We start from the raw sequence: 17,312 nt of genomic DNA, 5'->3' as shown, positions 1-17,312 counted from the left end.
ATAACAGTAGCAAAATTAGTTATGAAGTAGCAATGAAAATAATTTTATGGTTGGGGCGGTCACAACATAAGGAGCTGTATTAAAGCATTAGGAAGGTTGAGAGCCACTGCTTTAGATGAGGGCCGTGGTTTGGGGGACTGGCTTTTCTTTCTTGTGGACTCTAAATTGATGGACCAAAAAGCACAATGTAAATATATCTGTACATTTTTCCGTTTTCCTTTCCAGACTTTTGACTTGAATATATGAGTTATGCCAAGTCCCAGGGAAACCCCGGACAAGCCTCACTCAGGACCTGTGGTTCCTCCCAGCATGTCTCCTCCCTAAACCTCTTCAGCTGCGTTCTCTTCAGCTAGCCTCATGCTGAGTGCTGTCTTTTGTTTTCCTGGCTGCTCCTGGTCCTCGGTTCTTCTTAGTCGGGTTTGTGTTGTAGGATCATCTTTTTGTACACTGTGAAGATGTGTCTTTGCCAAGGCGCCTTCTGATTGGTTTAATAAAGAGCTGAATGACCAATAGGTAGGCAGGAAGAGGTTAGGCGGGACTTCTGGGTAGAGAGAAGAGATGAATCTAGGCTGGGGAGAGGAAGCAGGATATGCAGGAGGAGTAAAAGCCATGAGCCATGTGGCAGCATGTAGATTAATAGAAATTAGTTAATTTAAAACAGCTAGTTAGAAACAAGCCTAAGCTAAGGCCAAGCTTTCATAATTAATAATAGATCTCTATGTCATGATTTGGGGGCTGGAGGTCCAAGAAAGCCTGCTGCAAGTTTGGACCCTTCCAGATGCTTCTGGAAGTTCTCACCTTTACAACAAAACCCATCTTCTCAACTATTCCTAGGAATGGTCATGTGCTCATTTTCATTCAAAGGATAGGAATGCTTTTTAAAACAAAAACACTGGCCAGAAACGCAGCTCAGCTAGTTAAGGTGCGTGCTGTACAAGCTTCACAATCTGAGTTTGACCTCTGGCTCGAAGGCAAAGAGAGATAAGTAACTCCACAAACTGTCTTTTGACCTCCTCACCCGCCACATGATACTCCCTCTTACTCCTTCCCAGCCCGAAATAATAATAAAGAACTGAAAAACAAAACAACAAGGCTTGGATTAGCAGGTAAAATTCTGACCATCTGAGTTTGATCATTTAACCTGTGTGGAAATCTAGACGCTGCGGCCAGCAGTTGTAATTCCAGTACTCCCTTGGTGAGGCTCGATACAAACAAGGAGAGACCCTGCCTCAAGGTCAAACCACAGAGAACCAGCCCTCAGAAGGTTTCCTCTGACTTTCCCCAGTGTATCAAAGCATGCCCCTGGATTTAACACACAACACACGTTAAAAAAAAAAAAAAACAATGCTTTTGGATTTCATATATGAAGATTTAATTAAATGAAAATTTATTTAGATCAAATATTTTAAACGCCCACACAAATGTCTGTCAAGGTTAGAAAGTGGAGCTAGTATAGGCCACACACCATGATGGACAACATAGCTTTATGAAATCATTAGGCTTTGTGTATTCAAGTATATATAGTTCACACTGGCTAATACAAAAATCGATCCGATTCTAGCAAAGCCTGCAAAATTTAAATAAATTTTCTTGAGTTTTATACCATGACTCCCAAGGCTGAAAGCTTAGACTTGATTTATAACAATGGCAAAAGTTATCTTTATGCCAGGCATTGGTGGCGCACGCCTTGAATCCCAGCACTCAGGAGGCAGAGGCAGGCGGATCTCTGTGAGTTCAAGGCCAGCCTGGTCTACAGAGCGAGTTTCAGGATAGCCTCCAAAACAATACAGAGAACCCCTGTCTTGAAAAACAACAACAACAACAAAAAAGTTATCTTTATTTCCTGCAAATGCAATCAGCTTTGCAAATAAGGCAAACATCAGTTTACATAGAGGCAGAAAGAAAACTGCAATCATCTAATTGTAGAGTTTGTAATACCCAAATTGTTCTGTTCTCTCCATGGTCAGATCAAGTCAGGAAGACCTATTACAGACTAAGTGAATGTGGTTTTGTGTGCTCCACAGTGGTGCTCTTTGGAAAACTGATCATTCTTGATTAGTACTGAACAGCTACTCTGCAGTTATTTTCAACTATGCTCCAAGGGACACCTCTTACTGAATGAACTTTCAGGAAACCAAGGGACAGTACCATTACTTATATTTCACAGGAAAGTAAGACAAAAGAGGATTTAGCATAGAATAATCTCTTTAAAATTACAAATTAGAAACACTATACTAGAGTTAGTTTTGTCTCAAAGCCTTTTCCACTGGATAACCATTACTTTATGTTTTGTTTTTTTTTCCCCCTGAAGACAGGCTCTCACTATGTAGCCCTAGCCTGGAATTCATAAAGATCCACATGCCTGTTTCGCAAGTGGTGGAACTAACGGGGTGTGCTGTCAAACCTGGCTGAATAGAAAGACTACTTTAAATGTTTTGTCTTCAGGACTGGCTTATAATTAAGTCTACAGTCTGTGAAATTTGCCCTGCCAAAATAAAGATATACTTGTCTACTGGATTCTGATTATAATTAAAATGTGACAAATACTTTTAATGAGAGAGGGTAAGAAATCACAAAACATCTGTCTCACAGGAAAGAAGTGCTCTATTACATGTTTCTATAAAAATGACCCAAACTTCACAGGCAGGAAGTTGATAATTTGATTTATCTTAATGGCTTTAGCTCATGAATAAATGATAAAGGCTTATGTGTTTTCTTATAAAAAAAGATGAGTCTTATTTGTACATTTGCTCTACGTTTTAAAGGATTTCTAATTACTAAAACATTCTTTATCTTACTTATAAGTGAAAACATTAAGTGAAAGTGATTCTTTGGCCACAGTTAGCCATTAGCTGAAAGTCAGCAAAGAATACAGGTTTTTTCACCAAATCAATAAATCTAGCCACAGGCTGACTAAAAGCTTCCTTTAATATTCCTATCAGGTCCCCTTTAAATTAATATTCTCTCCATATAATTATTTAGGCCAATGACATGGTTATGTGTCAGAAAGATCACATGTAGCTCTTCATAGAAAAATACCCAAGGAAACTAAAAAGAATCCATCAGCACATTTCAGGGATCATAGCACGACTCAAGATGTAGGCTTAACAAAGCCCATACGGATCTGCCCTGGAAAACCTCAAGAGGAATGGCATAGTCAAGTCCATTTCCTGACTGTGCGGGGCGGTTCCCAAAGCAGTCAGCGTCTGCTCCAGACTAGCTATTAGCGATAAAGTATTTCCCTTCACTGTAAGGCTTCTCCCTGAGGGATGCCTACATTTTTAATTATAGTATTTTATCCTGTTTCTTCTAGCTCCGTCCGCTCTCACAAATAAACCCCATACATTTCCGACATACCAGCTGCATTTCTTTTTGTTGCTGTTGTTTTGAGACGGTCTCACTATGTAGCCTGGCTGGCCTGGACTCACTGTGTAGACCAGGCTGGGTTTCAGCTCTCAGAGACCCACCTGCTTGTCTCCCGAATGCGGGTCAAAGATGTGCACATCAAGCCCTGCACTGGACATTTTCAACTGGAGCTGATACTATTCACATGATTCAAATTTCATTTAAGAGTTAACAACATTTCCCTTTAATTCAGACTTCTCTGCATACTTCATAAAATGTATTCATTTTTAGCAATTTCAATCAGTAAATACATTTTAAACGTTTTTATGAGTTGGATTTTTGAATATTGATGTGCTTCACAGAAACACAGCAAAGTGAGTAATTTCTCTAAATTCCAATTCCCCAACTTTTTGGTTTCTCTTTTCTCTTTCCTTCCCAATAAATTGTTCTCTTCTCAAGTCTTTATTATCTCTACTTTCCCATTTCTTTTCATTGTAGTAAGTACCAAAGGAAAGACACAAAACATTTCAGAGTGAATGAGTCTCTCCTGTCCTCAGTACACATTTCAGAGTGAATGAGTCTCTCCTGTCCTCAGTACACATTTCAGAGTGAATGAGTCTCTCCTGTCCTCAGTACACATTCCAAAGCTACACATGGCAGTATTTTAAAAATATTAACAGTTGTTAATGCCGTGAAATTGAAAAGAATAAAAAAGCCAGAGAAAATATAAGCAATCAGTCTGAAGTATATTAAAAGCTAGTCAGATCTTGACTGTTATATAAACACTAATTTTATCACTATAAAAGGCATGATTATATTTTACTTTTCTTTATAAAACTACCCTTTAACAGAATATTCACAAGCTAGTCATCCTGTAGATAGTTCTGTACTGATAAAAAGTTACTTTTAAAAGAAAAATATTAAAAATAATTGTTTCACAGAAACAGAAGGTTTTATCAAATTCTGATAAAAAGCTGTTAATTACGAGTAGAGTCTTACCACACTATAAATGTTGCCACCAAAGATGGAGACTTAGAAATGTCATAAGATGAGCATCTCAGCAACTACAAAAGTGCCGCAGCAAAAATGAGGTAGTCAGAGACTCCACTTTCAGAAGGGTCAGCATCGTCTTTCGAGGGTTCGTAGTTACCCCAACTGAGCCTCATTGCATCTACAGGAGGCACATCTTGAGTGGCTACCTCTCACAGAGATCAAGATGATCTGCAGAACACTAAGGAAAAAAACTCTAGAAGAGAATGGTAACAGATTTCCCCCATTTTAGTTTTGTAATTTTTTGAAAAAGTTAAATCTTTTAGTTTGTTTTATTTTGGTGGGGGGGGGCTGTATTGAGAAACAGACGGTCTCACTCTATAGCCTAGGTTGTTCCAGAACTCACAGCAATTCTTCTGCCTCAGTCTCCCAAGTTCTGGGAATACAGGCGTGCACTACCATGATCGGTAAAAGCTTGCTGAAGACTCTTTTCTTTACTTTAACAGCCCCCTCAAGACCGGAAAAGGCTGCTTTAGCACATATGCAACAAGAGTTAAGGAAAAGAACTTTTTGAGACGAATGCTCACCACACAGCTCTGCCTGGCTTACACTTGCAGCAGCCTTCATCCCTCTGGATGTCAAGTGCTGGGATCACCGGTGTGCACCACCATTCCAGCAACAAACATTTGTTCTCACGTGGAAACTTGGGAGCCGATGTTCATTCAATCCAGGGAGAAAAAGTTTGCTAAGACAGCTGGATTACCATCAAAAATCAGTTACTAGCCAGGCATGGTGGTGCACGCCTTTAATCCCAGTGCTTGGGAGCCAGAGGCAGGAGGATCTCTGTGAGTTTGAGGACAGAATTGTGTACACTGAAAGCTGAAGGTCAGCCAGAGCTACACAGAAAGACCCTGTTTCAAACAAACAAACAAACAAACAAACAAGCAAACAAACATAAAATCCAGCCAACTAAACAATAACAACAAACCAAATAACAACAAAAAAAAAAAAGGAAAAAAAGAAAAGACAAAGAAAGGTGTAATCCTGATACTCAGGCTACATGGAGAGATTCTGTCTGTCTGTCTCACACACACAAGTAAATAAGAATTACTACAATATTTAAAGGGGCAGATAGCCTACCACAAGGAAAACTGGGGAACGTGTGTAGGTCAGCCACCGAGGAGAGAAATACGGCACCAATCCACTTGTCTTTCTTACTGGGTACTTCAGGCCAGTGATGGTCCTAAAACGCTGTGCTGCCCTTAAGACAGTAAATGTGAAATACTGTTTTGTCCTCCTGCCCAGTAATGATACGTCATGGACCTATTACCATGTCTTCTCTTTTCTGAAGCCACAAAAAATGTTAGTTTTGAAAACAGAAATAATTATTTAGGTTGTAAAGACCAAATATTAAGCTTCCTAAATTTTGAACCATGTGTTTTGCTTGCATCTTTACTTAAGTTCAGTTTAAAATAATGAGAAACTATTCAGGCCTCTTTGTTATGGTGGATATGGGAGCTGCTTAGAAACTGTGAATTTTCCCTTGGGAACCAGAGTTCCTAGGAAAGTGCTAAGTAGATGCAACAGTCCATAATTAATATAGAAAAGCTCTAGTTGCCTGAGCAACTGCAAGCTTCTAATACTGCTATTTTATTTGTAAAGCTTCCAGTAAGAAAGGAACACATTATGATACTCTGCCCCCCTCCAGGTTGAAGGGCTGCTGCATTTGGGTTTACTGACAATCTTGCCATACTGTAGAACAAATGCACCTCTAGAACATAACATTGTAGTTTTTCACTGGCCAGATTAAAAGACAAACAAAATAGTTAAAATTTAAAACGAAACACTTTAAATTTCATTTTAAACCATTTTGTTGCCTAACATTCCTAGTAGCAATTAAAAAGTTAATTACATTACCATGGATGGATTATCAAACTCATCCTTACGCAAGAATTTTAAAATGAAAATGGGAATAACTATTCTGCCATACAAGAATACTGATAGATTAGCAAAATATCTTACATGTAGCGAAGAGCAGAAGATTATTTAAAAAAAATACAGAATGTTCAAATGTATTTGCAATGCCTTCAAATTTCAAATATGCCTGGACCATATGTAAATTAAGGGGAAAGCATAAGATTTACATGGTAAAAACAAAAACCAAACACCTGCTTAAAAATATATAACAAGTGTATCATAAGAAAAATAAATTGATCTGGAATTAAAATTTAGGGCAGTTTTAATTTGGATTCTAACTGCCTTTGTAGAAAAATTCAAAGAGGCGTTAAGAAAAATAAGATATTAAATGAAAATATGTATGCAAGTCCACATTCCTGACCTTCCCCATCATTGGTGCTCTGGCACATTGACCCTGAGTAACCTAACTTTTGACTTATAATGGTATTCCTTCAAATACAATTTCATAGGAGAAGGAATTGGAAGGGCATCGATGCCATCGTAAGTCGTGCAATTACAAATAACTGTTCTGCAAATGTGCTGCAAGGAAAAGGGGAAAGTCCGCATCAACGGAGTGGATAAAAGTGGTTCAAAGAACATACAGGCACTTGGGTCCTTATAATGTTCTAGGAGCCCAGTGATGTCGGGGGAGTGGAAGACACACGGATCGTGGGCATCAAAGCTAAAGTTGTGATTCCACTGCTCAATTCTGGCGTGAAGAGAACGACTATAGCGTCTAAAACTAACGGAGAATAAATAGTCTTCCTGTGCCGAGTCTCGGAGTAAAAAGGTGCCCTCTGGCTTTCCTTCTAGCAGAGCTTCGGCTGCGTACTTATCCATGACACCCCAGTAGCACGGATTGTTACTGATCTGAAGCAGGTCTGGGACCAGGCAGTGCACGTAACCAGCGTGGGTGTGGGGCTGGGGAGGCGCGTCCAGCTGCAGGGCCTCATCGTCCGTCTCCCACCTGGGCTTGCTTCTCTTTCTGGAGCTTGTGCACAGTGTTAGGACTTCGTCCTCTGACTCCATGTCACTGTCTTCTAAGCTGTTGTTTGTGACCAAGTGCAACACAGAGCCAGCCACGTGGCCGCCTCCACAAGAAGCACCGTTGGTAGTCACGACACAAGGCTGAACGCTGGTGTGTGAGAGACAGGCTGTGTCTTCCTCCGTGCTTCTTCGTTCTAGCTGACTGTCCCGCAGCTTGCTCTCAAGGAGCTCTGCGCTCACCCACTCATCTGATTTTGGACTTGCAGGGACAGTGTGTCGTTTAATAAAATGCCACCTAAAGGCTAAATCCGAGCGGGGTGGGAAAGGGCACTTATCTAGCCTGAGTTCACTGATGTGAATTTTTCTTTTAGAAGGAAGCCCCGAAGAGTGCCGACCACAATTCTTTATTGGAAAACACTGCCCCACAGCGTCTTGCAGTTTCTGTTTAAGGGATCGGCCTAAAAATCTATGCCCACAGGAATGGTCTAAGTCCAACTGAATGGACGAGCAGCCATGCTCCCTTTCTTGGCTCCTTCGAGAAGCTTCGGCTTTCTCTCCAGGACCTACGGTTTCAGACTCGGAACAGCTCTCCCTCTTTCTCGACCACGATAACTTCCTTCCACTCCACACATAGCCATCCTTTCTGTCAGCACTTCTACTCCGGCCTGTTTTAGGCCGTACATCTACATTTTTGCTGTTGTTTTCAGCCATTTTAGACAAATTATGTGCAAATCCCAGGGTTATAAATACTGCATTTTCAGCTTTTCTGACAGGAAGGTTCTTCTGGACACTTTCTGGATGAGTCTAAGAAAAGGAAAAAAGGAAGTCATTAGCAACCTGTTCACCTACTGGATGCAAGATGAAAAGCAAAATCAGTACGTGAGGGGCACTGCCATGCTGTCCGACAGCCTGAGGCGCCCATGGCCATGCACTGTTCTTCCTCAGTGGGTAACCCTTCCTCACACCATGGAGGCAAGATAACGGGTTCCCTTCTCACAGCTAAGTTTCAGCATGTGTTCTCTCTCAGCCTAACACATGCTTGGATAGGAATAGTTCCTACTTTTGCAGTATACCTTATGTCTGTTATCCTTCCCTTCTTTTTCTTATTTTTTGGTTTTTCGAGACAGGGTTTCTCTGTAGTTTTGGAGCCTGTACGGGAACTAGCTCAGCAGACCAGGCTGGCCTCAAACTCACAGAGATCTGCCTGTTTCTGCCTCCTGAGTGCTGGGATTAAAGGCGTGTGCCACTGCCTGGCCCCTTACTTTTCTTTTATTGGTTTCCTGAGACAGAGTCTTGTAATGTTGCCTTGACTAACCTGGAAATCTCTATGTGGTCCAGGCTGGCCTTAACCTTGCAACACTTCGTCTGCCTCCAATTCTATACTAGAATTACAGTCATATGTCATTATATCTTACTTTCACTTTATTTTTCTTATTTCACAACAGGTCAGTGAATTCTTTATAAGAGACAGTTACAAATCTATGAGCCAGTGGTTAGAACTAATACCCGGTATTGTTTCTTCTCTTGTTTCTATTTCTATTGATTAAAATACCAACAATTTTAAGTTGTAAAGTTTTCAGAATCCTATCGGGATTCTGATAGTAATTACCACTGAGCAACAGGAATGCCAAGTAAATATTCCTAAAAGAGTTTTTGCCAATTAATTCCAATAACTAGTTGCATCAATATCAGTCTTTGAAGTTTTCAGAATAGTCTACTCACATAATAATATTCTTACATTCTTGGTCACTTGGAAACAAGCAGGTAAATTTCTACAGGGTATTCCTTGGCTACTCATACTAGAATTCATAATGAATTTATGTAAATATTTCAAAAGCCTATTTCTAGTCATCTTGAATACTGTGCTTGTGTGCCTGTGTGTTTATGTGTGCCATGTGCACGCAGGTGCCTCAGGAAGCTAGAGGGTATCAGGTCCCCTGAAACTGTAGTCAGAGGTGGCTGTGAGCCTCCTGGTGTGGGTACTGGGAACCAAACCGAGGTCCTCTGCGAAAACAGCAAGTTCTCTTAACTTCTGAGCCATCTCTCCAGACCTACCTAAGTATTTTTAAGTGAAGCAAAAGTTAAGCCAGGAATTGAGAGGCAGGGTCCTATAATTCCAAATATTTTGAAAGCTGAATTTTGTATCAGAAAAATCAGTCACTGAACATGATAATTATGATTAAGTTAATTAATTTCAGAACATTAAAAACCTCAACAGTCAAGTGATGTGGCTAGAGACTAATACATTTTGAAATAAAATCCTAAATTTACCCAACTTTTCAAGCAATACTATCACTTAGTACTGCCTTTTTCAACAATATTTTTCCCCTCAGAACAAGGAGACATGTTTCCATAGTCAAAGACCCTGCTAAATAAATAGTACATCATTCTAAAAACTCAAAACTAACCCACTTCTGGTCCTGAGTACCAGAGATGGAGACTGAAGGAACTAGAGAAGGAAGGCATCACAAAGAACTTCAGCTGAAAATGGCTCTCAATGCACTGGAAGCTAAAGGTGAGCTCTTACTTTGACAGAAAACGAGCCAAAGCATGAAACAGAGAAAACAAAACTTCATGCAGCCATCTCTCCAGCCCGAGGGGATGAATTTTTAGACTGCAATATTTGAAGTAAAAGAATCCTTATACTATGTTATTGAGATATGACTATGAAAATTATGTCAAACACGAGGGTTGCACGGTATCTCAAGATATGCTATTTAAATTAGCTGAGCTTTGGGGACTGGAGTGACGGCTCGGTGGTTAAGGGCACTTGCTGCTCTTCCAGAGGACAAGACTTGGGCAGCACTCACATCAGGCAGCTCACAACTGCCATACCTCCAACTCCAGGAGATCTGATGCCCTCTTCTAGCATCCGTCTCTGTCTCTCTCTCTCTCTGTGTCTCTCTGTGTCTCTGTCTGTCTGTCTGTCTGTCTCTCTCTCTTTCTGTCTCTCTCTCTGTGTCTCTGTCTCTGTCTGTCTGTCTCTCTCTCTTTCTCTGTCTCTCTGTGTCTCTGTGTCTCTGTCTGTCTGTCTCTCTCTCTCATACACACACATACTCAAAATAAAAACTAACTATGTTTGAGAAATAGTTTCATTATATAGCTCTGGCTAGTCTTGAACTCACTGTGTAGATCAGGTTAGTCTTTTTTTTTTTCCTAAGACAGGGTTTCTCTGTGGCTTTGGAGGCTGTCCTGGAACTGGCTCTGCACACCAGGCTGGCCTCAAACTCACAGAGATCCTCCTGCCTCTGCCTTCCAAGTAATGGAATTACATTTGTACATTACTATGCCTGGCTCCAAATTCTTAAAAATATAAAAATTTAATCATACTGTTCACAATAAAACTAGCATGGCTCTTGTGGTGGTTTGAATAAACTGGCCCACAAGGCTCATATATTTAAATGCTAAGTCAACAGAGAGTGGCATTATTTAACAGGATCAGGAGGAGGTATGCCCCTGGGGGCAGACTTTGAGGGTTCAAAAGTCCAAGGTGGTCACAGTGTCCCTCTTCCTGCTGCCAGCAGATCCAGATGTAGGACTCTCGGCTCCTTCTCCAGCACCGTGTCTGTCTGCACGCCACCATGCTTCCCGCCATGAAGACAATGGACTGAACCTCTGAACTGTAAGCCAGCCCCAATTAAAAGCTTTCTTTTTTTAAGAGGTGCTGTGGTCATGGCGTCTCTTGACAACAAGAGAACACTGACTAACAAATAGGCAGTCATTAGTTCTTGAAAATTTCTTCTACTGTCATCACTATTGCTCTTTACAAGGCTGGGGTTAGAACTCAGGCTTCATGCATGTTGGATAAGTGCTCTACCCCAAGCTGATCCTTAGAATTCAAACCAAACTTTGTATAGAGGAAGAGGAGCTACAGATGGCTGGGTAGCTCTATGACCAGTTTTGGTGCAGTACAAAATCAGACAAGGCTTCAACAGATGTAAACACACTGAAGAGCATTAGCAGCTGTAGAGAAACCCCCTTCCTCTTTCTTTTTTAAAGGAGAGGAACAACTCATTTGGGAGAAGCTGCTTTGGCTCTTGATACAATATTAATTTTTTATGAAGGGAGCCATGTTACACAAAGCCCTGGGGAATGAAGAGTGACATTTAAAAAAAGCCATTATTTCTTAATGAGCAAGAGGCAAATGTTTAAAAAGCAAGTTTACGTTAAGAGTCACTTCAAGAAAGTAAGTTCCCAGATTCAACTGGCATAACAAGGATGAAAAAAAAAATCAATGTCCACATGCTAATTTCACTAGCAAAAGATGTAGCTAGTATTCTATTGAGTAAAGCTAGGAAGGTAACTTCAACTCAAGAGCTTTATAGAAAATAAAAGTTACCAACGAAAGGGTTAAATATCTGAAAAACTAATTTGAATTCTCTATCTTGCTGGAAAATAGAGCATATTTTATATGTGTGGATATAAATTATTCATTGAACTACTTATGCCTACAATTCTGATATACATTTAAGACTAGAATTCTAATTTCTAATACTAACCCAAAATAAATTTAATGATCTAAAGAGTAATTCAATATACTAAACAAGTCACAAATATATTATTATTATGATAGCAATTCAGTCCTGTGACCTTTCCTATGAAATTTGTAACTCCATGTTTACCTGTAACTACCTGGTTCAATCTCCAACAGAGCAGTCAGATTATAACTTGATATTTAAGTTGGATGTTGAGTAAACACTTAGGCTTCACAAAGGAATTTGTTGGATAGCAGACAACCGAGGAATTCCTTGGAATAGAACATCAAAAAAAAAAAATGAAAACAGGTTGTACATGAGGAAAAAATATTTGAGATGAAAAAAAAAACTTTCATTCTCCATTCTTTCCCTAGTAATTTTTTTTTTCTAGAAAAAAAAATTTAAACTTACATTCATTTTCTACTTAAGTATTAAAAGTACATCCTTTAAAGAGTTAACCAGGGCCGGGCGTTGGTGGCGCACGCCTTTAATCCCAGCACTCGGGAGGCAGAGACAGGCGGATCTCTGTGAGTTCGAGGCCAGGCTGGACTGACAGCCTCCAAAACAGAGAAACCCTGTCTCGTAAAACCAAAAAAAAAAAAAAAAAAAAAAAAGAAAAGAAAAGAGTTAACCAGGGCTCACAGGCTGGACTGGATGATAATTCAAAAAACAAACGAAAGGAGCAGAAGGAAAAACCCAAACTAAGCATGAGCTAACGCTACCAATCACTCTCATTTGACTTCCCCCCCTTCCCTTCCAGTCACAGCCTGACCATGCCAGATTCTCCAATCTATGTGCCAATAAGCAAAGGTTCTAAAGTTCCTTACAAGCTAACTTACAGAAACACTAGGAAAGGGTTTTTTTTGGGGGGGGGAGTGAGGGGGTGTCCCTCTACATAGCCCTGAGTGTTCTAGAACTCACGATGTAGACCAGGATGACCTCAAACTCAAAGACAGCCACCTGTGTCTGCCTCCTGGGTGCTGAAATTAAAGGTGTGGCCTACCAGGCCAGGCCTTCTTTTTTAAAAAACAAACGAACACTACAGGTCATTTTTTTATTACTTTGTAATAATTATATATGATTCTGGGTAACACAATTCACCCAAATACTAGTAAGATGTGAATCTAGACTTAAATATTTTAAGGTTTTAATTTTAAAAGCTATGTGTGGTGGTAGCACAAACCTATAATTCCAGGACTTATGAGGTGTGAAATAGAATCTCCAGTTTGAGGTCAGCTGGGACTACACAGCAAATCTGAGACCAGTACCTGTCATAATGGTTTTTATTAAATTCTGACTTTTATGACAACAGCTTGACTTAGAGGTCGGATGGCAGTCTGCCTTGGATAGTAAAAGAATTGGAGTCTGACACTGGGAGGTATGTGACCTTGGTGAATCAGAACACCTGAGTTTTAGCTTTTCCACCTATAACACACTGCATATTGCCAGGTATGGTAGAGCACACCTTTAATCCTAGCACCTGGGAAGCAGAGAGCTCTGACCTCTGTGAACCTAAGGCTAGCCTGATCTACCTAGTGGTCAGCCAGAGCCACAGAGAGACTGTTTCAACAAAACTACTAAATATGGTCAGGGAGCTTAAAAGGCCCCAGGAGTGAACTACTATCGTTATTCTGTTAAATGGGCATAGTATCAAACTGCCTTCTAAATTCTTTTTTTTCTCCTTAATTTTTTAAATTTAAGTTAGAAACAAGCTTGCTTCACATGTCAATCCCAGCTCCCTCTCCCTCGTCCCCCTTCTAAATTCTTATCTCTATATCAGTAGCTTAGCATATTTCTCAGACCTTATCAGAGAAGTTTCTTTGTGCAGCGGATGGTGGTTAATACGGAAATTCCTGATTGATCAAAGCACAGAGAATAAGTGTCAATGTAGTACTCAGCCACACATGGGGCATCCACACCCCCCCCCAGGACTAATGGACCACTGTGGAAGGTGAAGAGAGATTTTTAAGAAGCAGAGGTAAGGGAGAACTGGGGTGAGATACGCCTTCTGGACATGACAGAAACATTCCATTCATGAACTCCTAGAGGCTGTGGCTGCCAGTACAAGACCAAGTCAGTTAACACCCTAGTATGGGGGGTACTTATGAGGCCCCACTCTTAACTGAGAAACCACTGACAGCTCTAGGGAAGGAAGAGTCAGTTTTCTTTAAGGGTGTGGCAACCATGTTCCAAAGGATGGCCTCTACTCCTAATAAGCATTTGGGTAACATACGTCAGACAATGGTGGGTTGTCAAGGTGAGCAGAGGACATTAAGCAGAAAGACAGTGGGGAGGTGGGGGTAGGTTTGGGAGGAGTTAGGGGAACAGTGAGGTGGTGGTGAATATGATCAAAACACAATGTGTGAAATTCTCAAAGAATAAAATTGTGTTAAAAATTGATGCCAGCTGGTGGTGGCACATGCCTTTAATTCAGCACCTGGGAGGCAGAGACAGGAGGATTGCTGTGAGTTCCAGGCCAGCCTGGTCTACAGAGGGAGTTTCAGGTCAGGCTCCAGAGCTACACAGAGAAACCCTGCCTCAAAAAAAAATTGATAATATCCATCTTGCTATGAGAAAAGTCAACCTAGGTAATACAAGAATCAAATACCTGGTGTTTTCAGCTAGGTAGTTAAGAGCAGAGGGACTTTTACTATATTCTCTTTTATATCATACTGAGTTTCTACAAGTATTATTTACTCCCAGAATAAATATGTTATTAACATTCATTCATAATACAATCAGAGATAAAAAACAAATCAATGTCTTTTTTTTTTTTTGGTTTTTCGAGACAGGGTTTCTCTGTAGCTTTGGAGGCTGTCCTGGAACTCACTTTGTAGACCAGGCTGGCCTCGAACTCACAGAGATCCGCCTGCCTCTGCCTCTGCCTCCCGAGTGCTGGGATTAAAGGCGTGCGCCACCAACGCCTGGCAAATCAATGTCTTTTTTTTTCTTTCAATATTTGGTTCTCCTCAGCTATTGTCACCCTCTCTTCTAGTCTCATCTTCTATAACAATGATGAGTTTTACATCAAGTATAGATTCTATTAAAAAGAAGTTTTAGGATCTGGACTGGAGAGATGGTTCAGTAGTTATGAATACTTGTGCTTGCAAAGGACCCAAATTCAGCTCCCAGAACCTATATCCTGCAGCTCACAATTGCCTGTAACTCTCCAGGGAACTTGATGCCCCTTTTGGCCTCTGCAGGTGCGCTCTCTCCCTCTCCCCCTCTCCCTCTCTCTCCATCTCTCTCCCTCTCCTTCTCCCCCTCTCCCTCTCTCATACACACCCCCCCACCCTTACATTTTTATAATTAAAAATAAAATCATAAAAAACCTCCAGGACAGGCTCCAAAGCAATACAGAGAAACCCTGTCTTGGAAAAAAGACCCTCTTCTGTAGGCAATACTGTTATAGTCTCTTGGACAACTCTGTAGGCTCATATGACATTACTTATATAGATAATATTACTTTTGATAGAATGCTAATATATCAATGTTTTCTCAACCTATTGCCCTTGAGACCAACACTTTGTGAGCCCCAGGGTACTAAAGTGGTCACGGTAGGGCAAACCAACCTTCAGTGAAACCGAATCTCTGATCTTGGCATTGTTTTCAGTGAGTTCATTCAGATACCCACGCAAATGAGATATGCACTGGTAATGAGTAATTCATTTGGGAAATTTTGTACTCATATCAGAATTATAGGTACACTTTTTTTAAAGTTGTGTTATTTTAGATAACCTGACAATTTTGCAATACAGTACTTTAGTTACGCAAATTTCATTACTGTATTATCATTCAGTACATACTGCTTGAAAATCTATTGCTCTCAATATGCCCATAAGCTTGCTGAGGGCAGCATTCACAGTTTTGGAGGCATCTGAAGGTTTTACAGGCTAATCTCCACTTTAAACAAAATCACTAAATACCTAAAGTGCCTAACTAATAAATACCATGAGGCCTTAACAGTTTTAGACATCCATGAGTATCTTCTATGTATGTCAACAATTTGGTGGAACTATGTATCATCTCCATTTTGGAGGTGAGAAATCTGACATTCAGGAAACTAAAGACACACTCACACTCAAGGTCATACAATAGGTTAGAGTTAAAATTAAAAACTAGAACTGTTTAACCCTTAGCCTTAAGCTTATTCATACCCATGAAATCAGCAAAGGAAATATAATCTTAACCTGTGAATAATGGCTTGGTTGCTAAGCAAAGAGAATGGGCAAGTGTGCTGACACCGTTCATAGCTTTAAAATCAAATGGTCTTGCAGATACTGTGTCTAAAGTATTTATTGCTATAACTTGTTCCTGTCTGCAGGGTTCTCAATGGTGGGCCCCGAAAAGCATTACTCTGAAATACCGCTATGATATATTCAACACATAAATGAGTATCAGCTCAACTTGAAGCTCACACTGTACCTAATAGTTTTTACTGCCCAGTGACTCCGGCAAAAGAATTATAAATTGGTCCATCTAAAAACTGAATAATTCCAAAATAAAACATAAGTTACTCAGAAACTAGCATCTCAGGTACCTTCATCCTTGTGGGAAATTAGCAATTGGGTATTTTAAAATCATCTCAGGGTCTTTTTGAGCCAACCACTCTTTCTTCTTATACACACACAAATCTGTGTCTATTTGGAGCCCTACTTCTTAAAAAATGCCACCAGAGCAAGAATACCACGGTTTGAGTAACTAAGCTTGAAGAACAGGGAAATATACCTCTACAACGGAAAAAAAAATATCTCGGGTGATAAAAATAAGTGATTGAAACTGTATGGTCGGCACCACAAAAACTCTGAGAAATTCCATAGGATAAATACTAACAACAACAACAAGTCATTGTTTTCAACAGAGACCAACTTACTGACATGGAGAATGTGAAGAAACAAGAAAAGCATTAACTTGACGGGCCCAAGACCTTACTTAGCACAGGATGTGTTATGGGCTATGCGCATGGATGAAAGGAAGCATTCATCAATATACATTATAACTTCTTTCGGATCTAAAAGCACGCACCTCAGTAAACTCTGGGTGGGAACTAAGTAGGAAAACCCGACTTCACTCTCTTAAGCATGACTTAGCTCGAGCTGCAAGAAACAAGAGTCCATCCACCCTTTACCACTGCAGAAACGACAAAGTGAGGGGCACGAAGGATGTCAAGAATAAAAGGCTTAACAAGGTCTGCCTCTAACCCCGTCCCTGAGCTCGGTCGGCTCAGGCTCGGGAGCCGCTGCCTGGGAGGCGACAGGCGCAGAACCCCAGCCCTCGCGGCCGCCCTCCCCGCTCTCACCTCTCCGAGCGCGGCTCGGCCGGGGCTGTCCGGGCGACTGCCGCCGTCCCCGCCGCCATCGCTGCGCTCGGCGCTCGCTCCAGGGCGCGAGGGAGGCCCGGCCGCTCCCGTTCCTCGTGGAGCTCCCGCAAGGCGGATGCCTCCTCAGTCAGCTCCCCGCCCCCGCCCCCGCTCAGTCAGCCCGACGCCCAGCGCCAGACGGGCCGCGGCCTCCGCCTGCTCTCCTGGGACCGCCAGCACTTCCGGGTTCAGCGCCCACC

General features: G+C 41.1%; 1 protein-coding gene across 2 annotated transcripts; it reads right to left on the bottom strand.

Annotated features, from left to right (window-relative positions):
* Window positions 1-1,348: 1,348 nt before the first annotated feature.
* Window positions 1,349-17,302, bottom strand: Socs4 (suppressor of cytokine signaling 4). 2 transcript variants are annotated; one of them, XM_005085808.4, is made up of 2 exons: window positions 17,053-17,302; window positions 1,349-8,082 (listed from the first exon to the last, which is right to left on the bottom strand). In XM_005085808.4, exon 2 carries the CDS (start codon window positions 7,987-7,989, stop codon window positions 6,682-6,684), a length of 1,308 nt encoding a protein of 435 aa, XP_005085865.1. In that variant the 5' UTR covers window positions 7,990-8,082; window positions 17,053-17,302; the 3' UTR covers window positions 1,349-6,681. The 2 variants fall into 2 exon arrangements, with proteins under 2 accessions (XP_005085865.1, XP_021078482.1); XM_021222823.2 differs by lacking the exon at window positions 17,053-17,302 and adding an exon at window positions 11,901-12,000.
* Between the last annotated feature and the right edge of the window lie 10 nt (window positions 17,303-17,312).

The sequence above is a fragment of the Mesocricetus auratus genome, unplaced genomic scaffold (assembly GCF_017639785.1).
Source record: "Mesocricetus auratus isolate SY011 unplaced genomic scaffold, BCM_Maur_2.0 Super-Scaffold_100048, whole genome shotgun sequence".
NCBI classification, from domain to species: Eukaryota; Metazoa; Chordata; class Mammalia; order Rodentia; family Cricetidae; genus Mesocricetus; species Mesocricetus auratus.
This window is presented reverse-complemented; position numbering and strand designations above follow the sequence as displayed.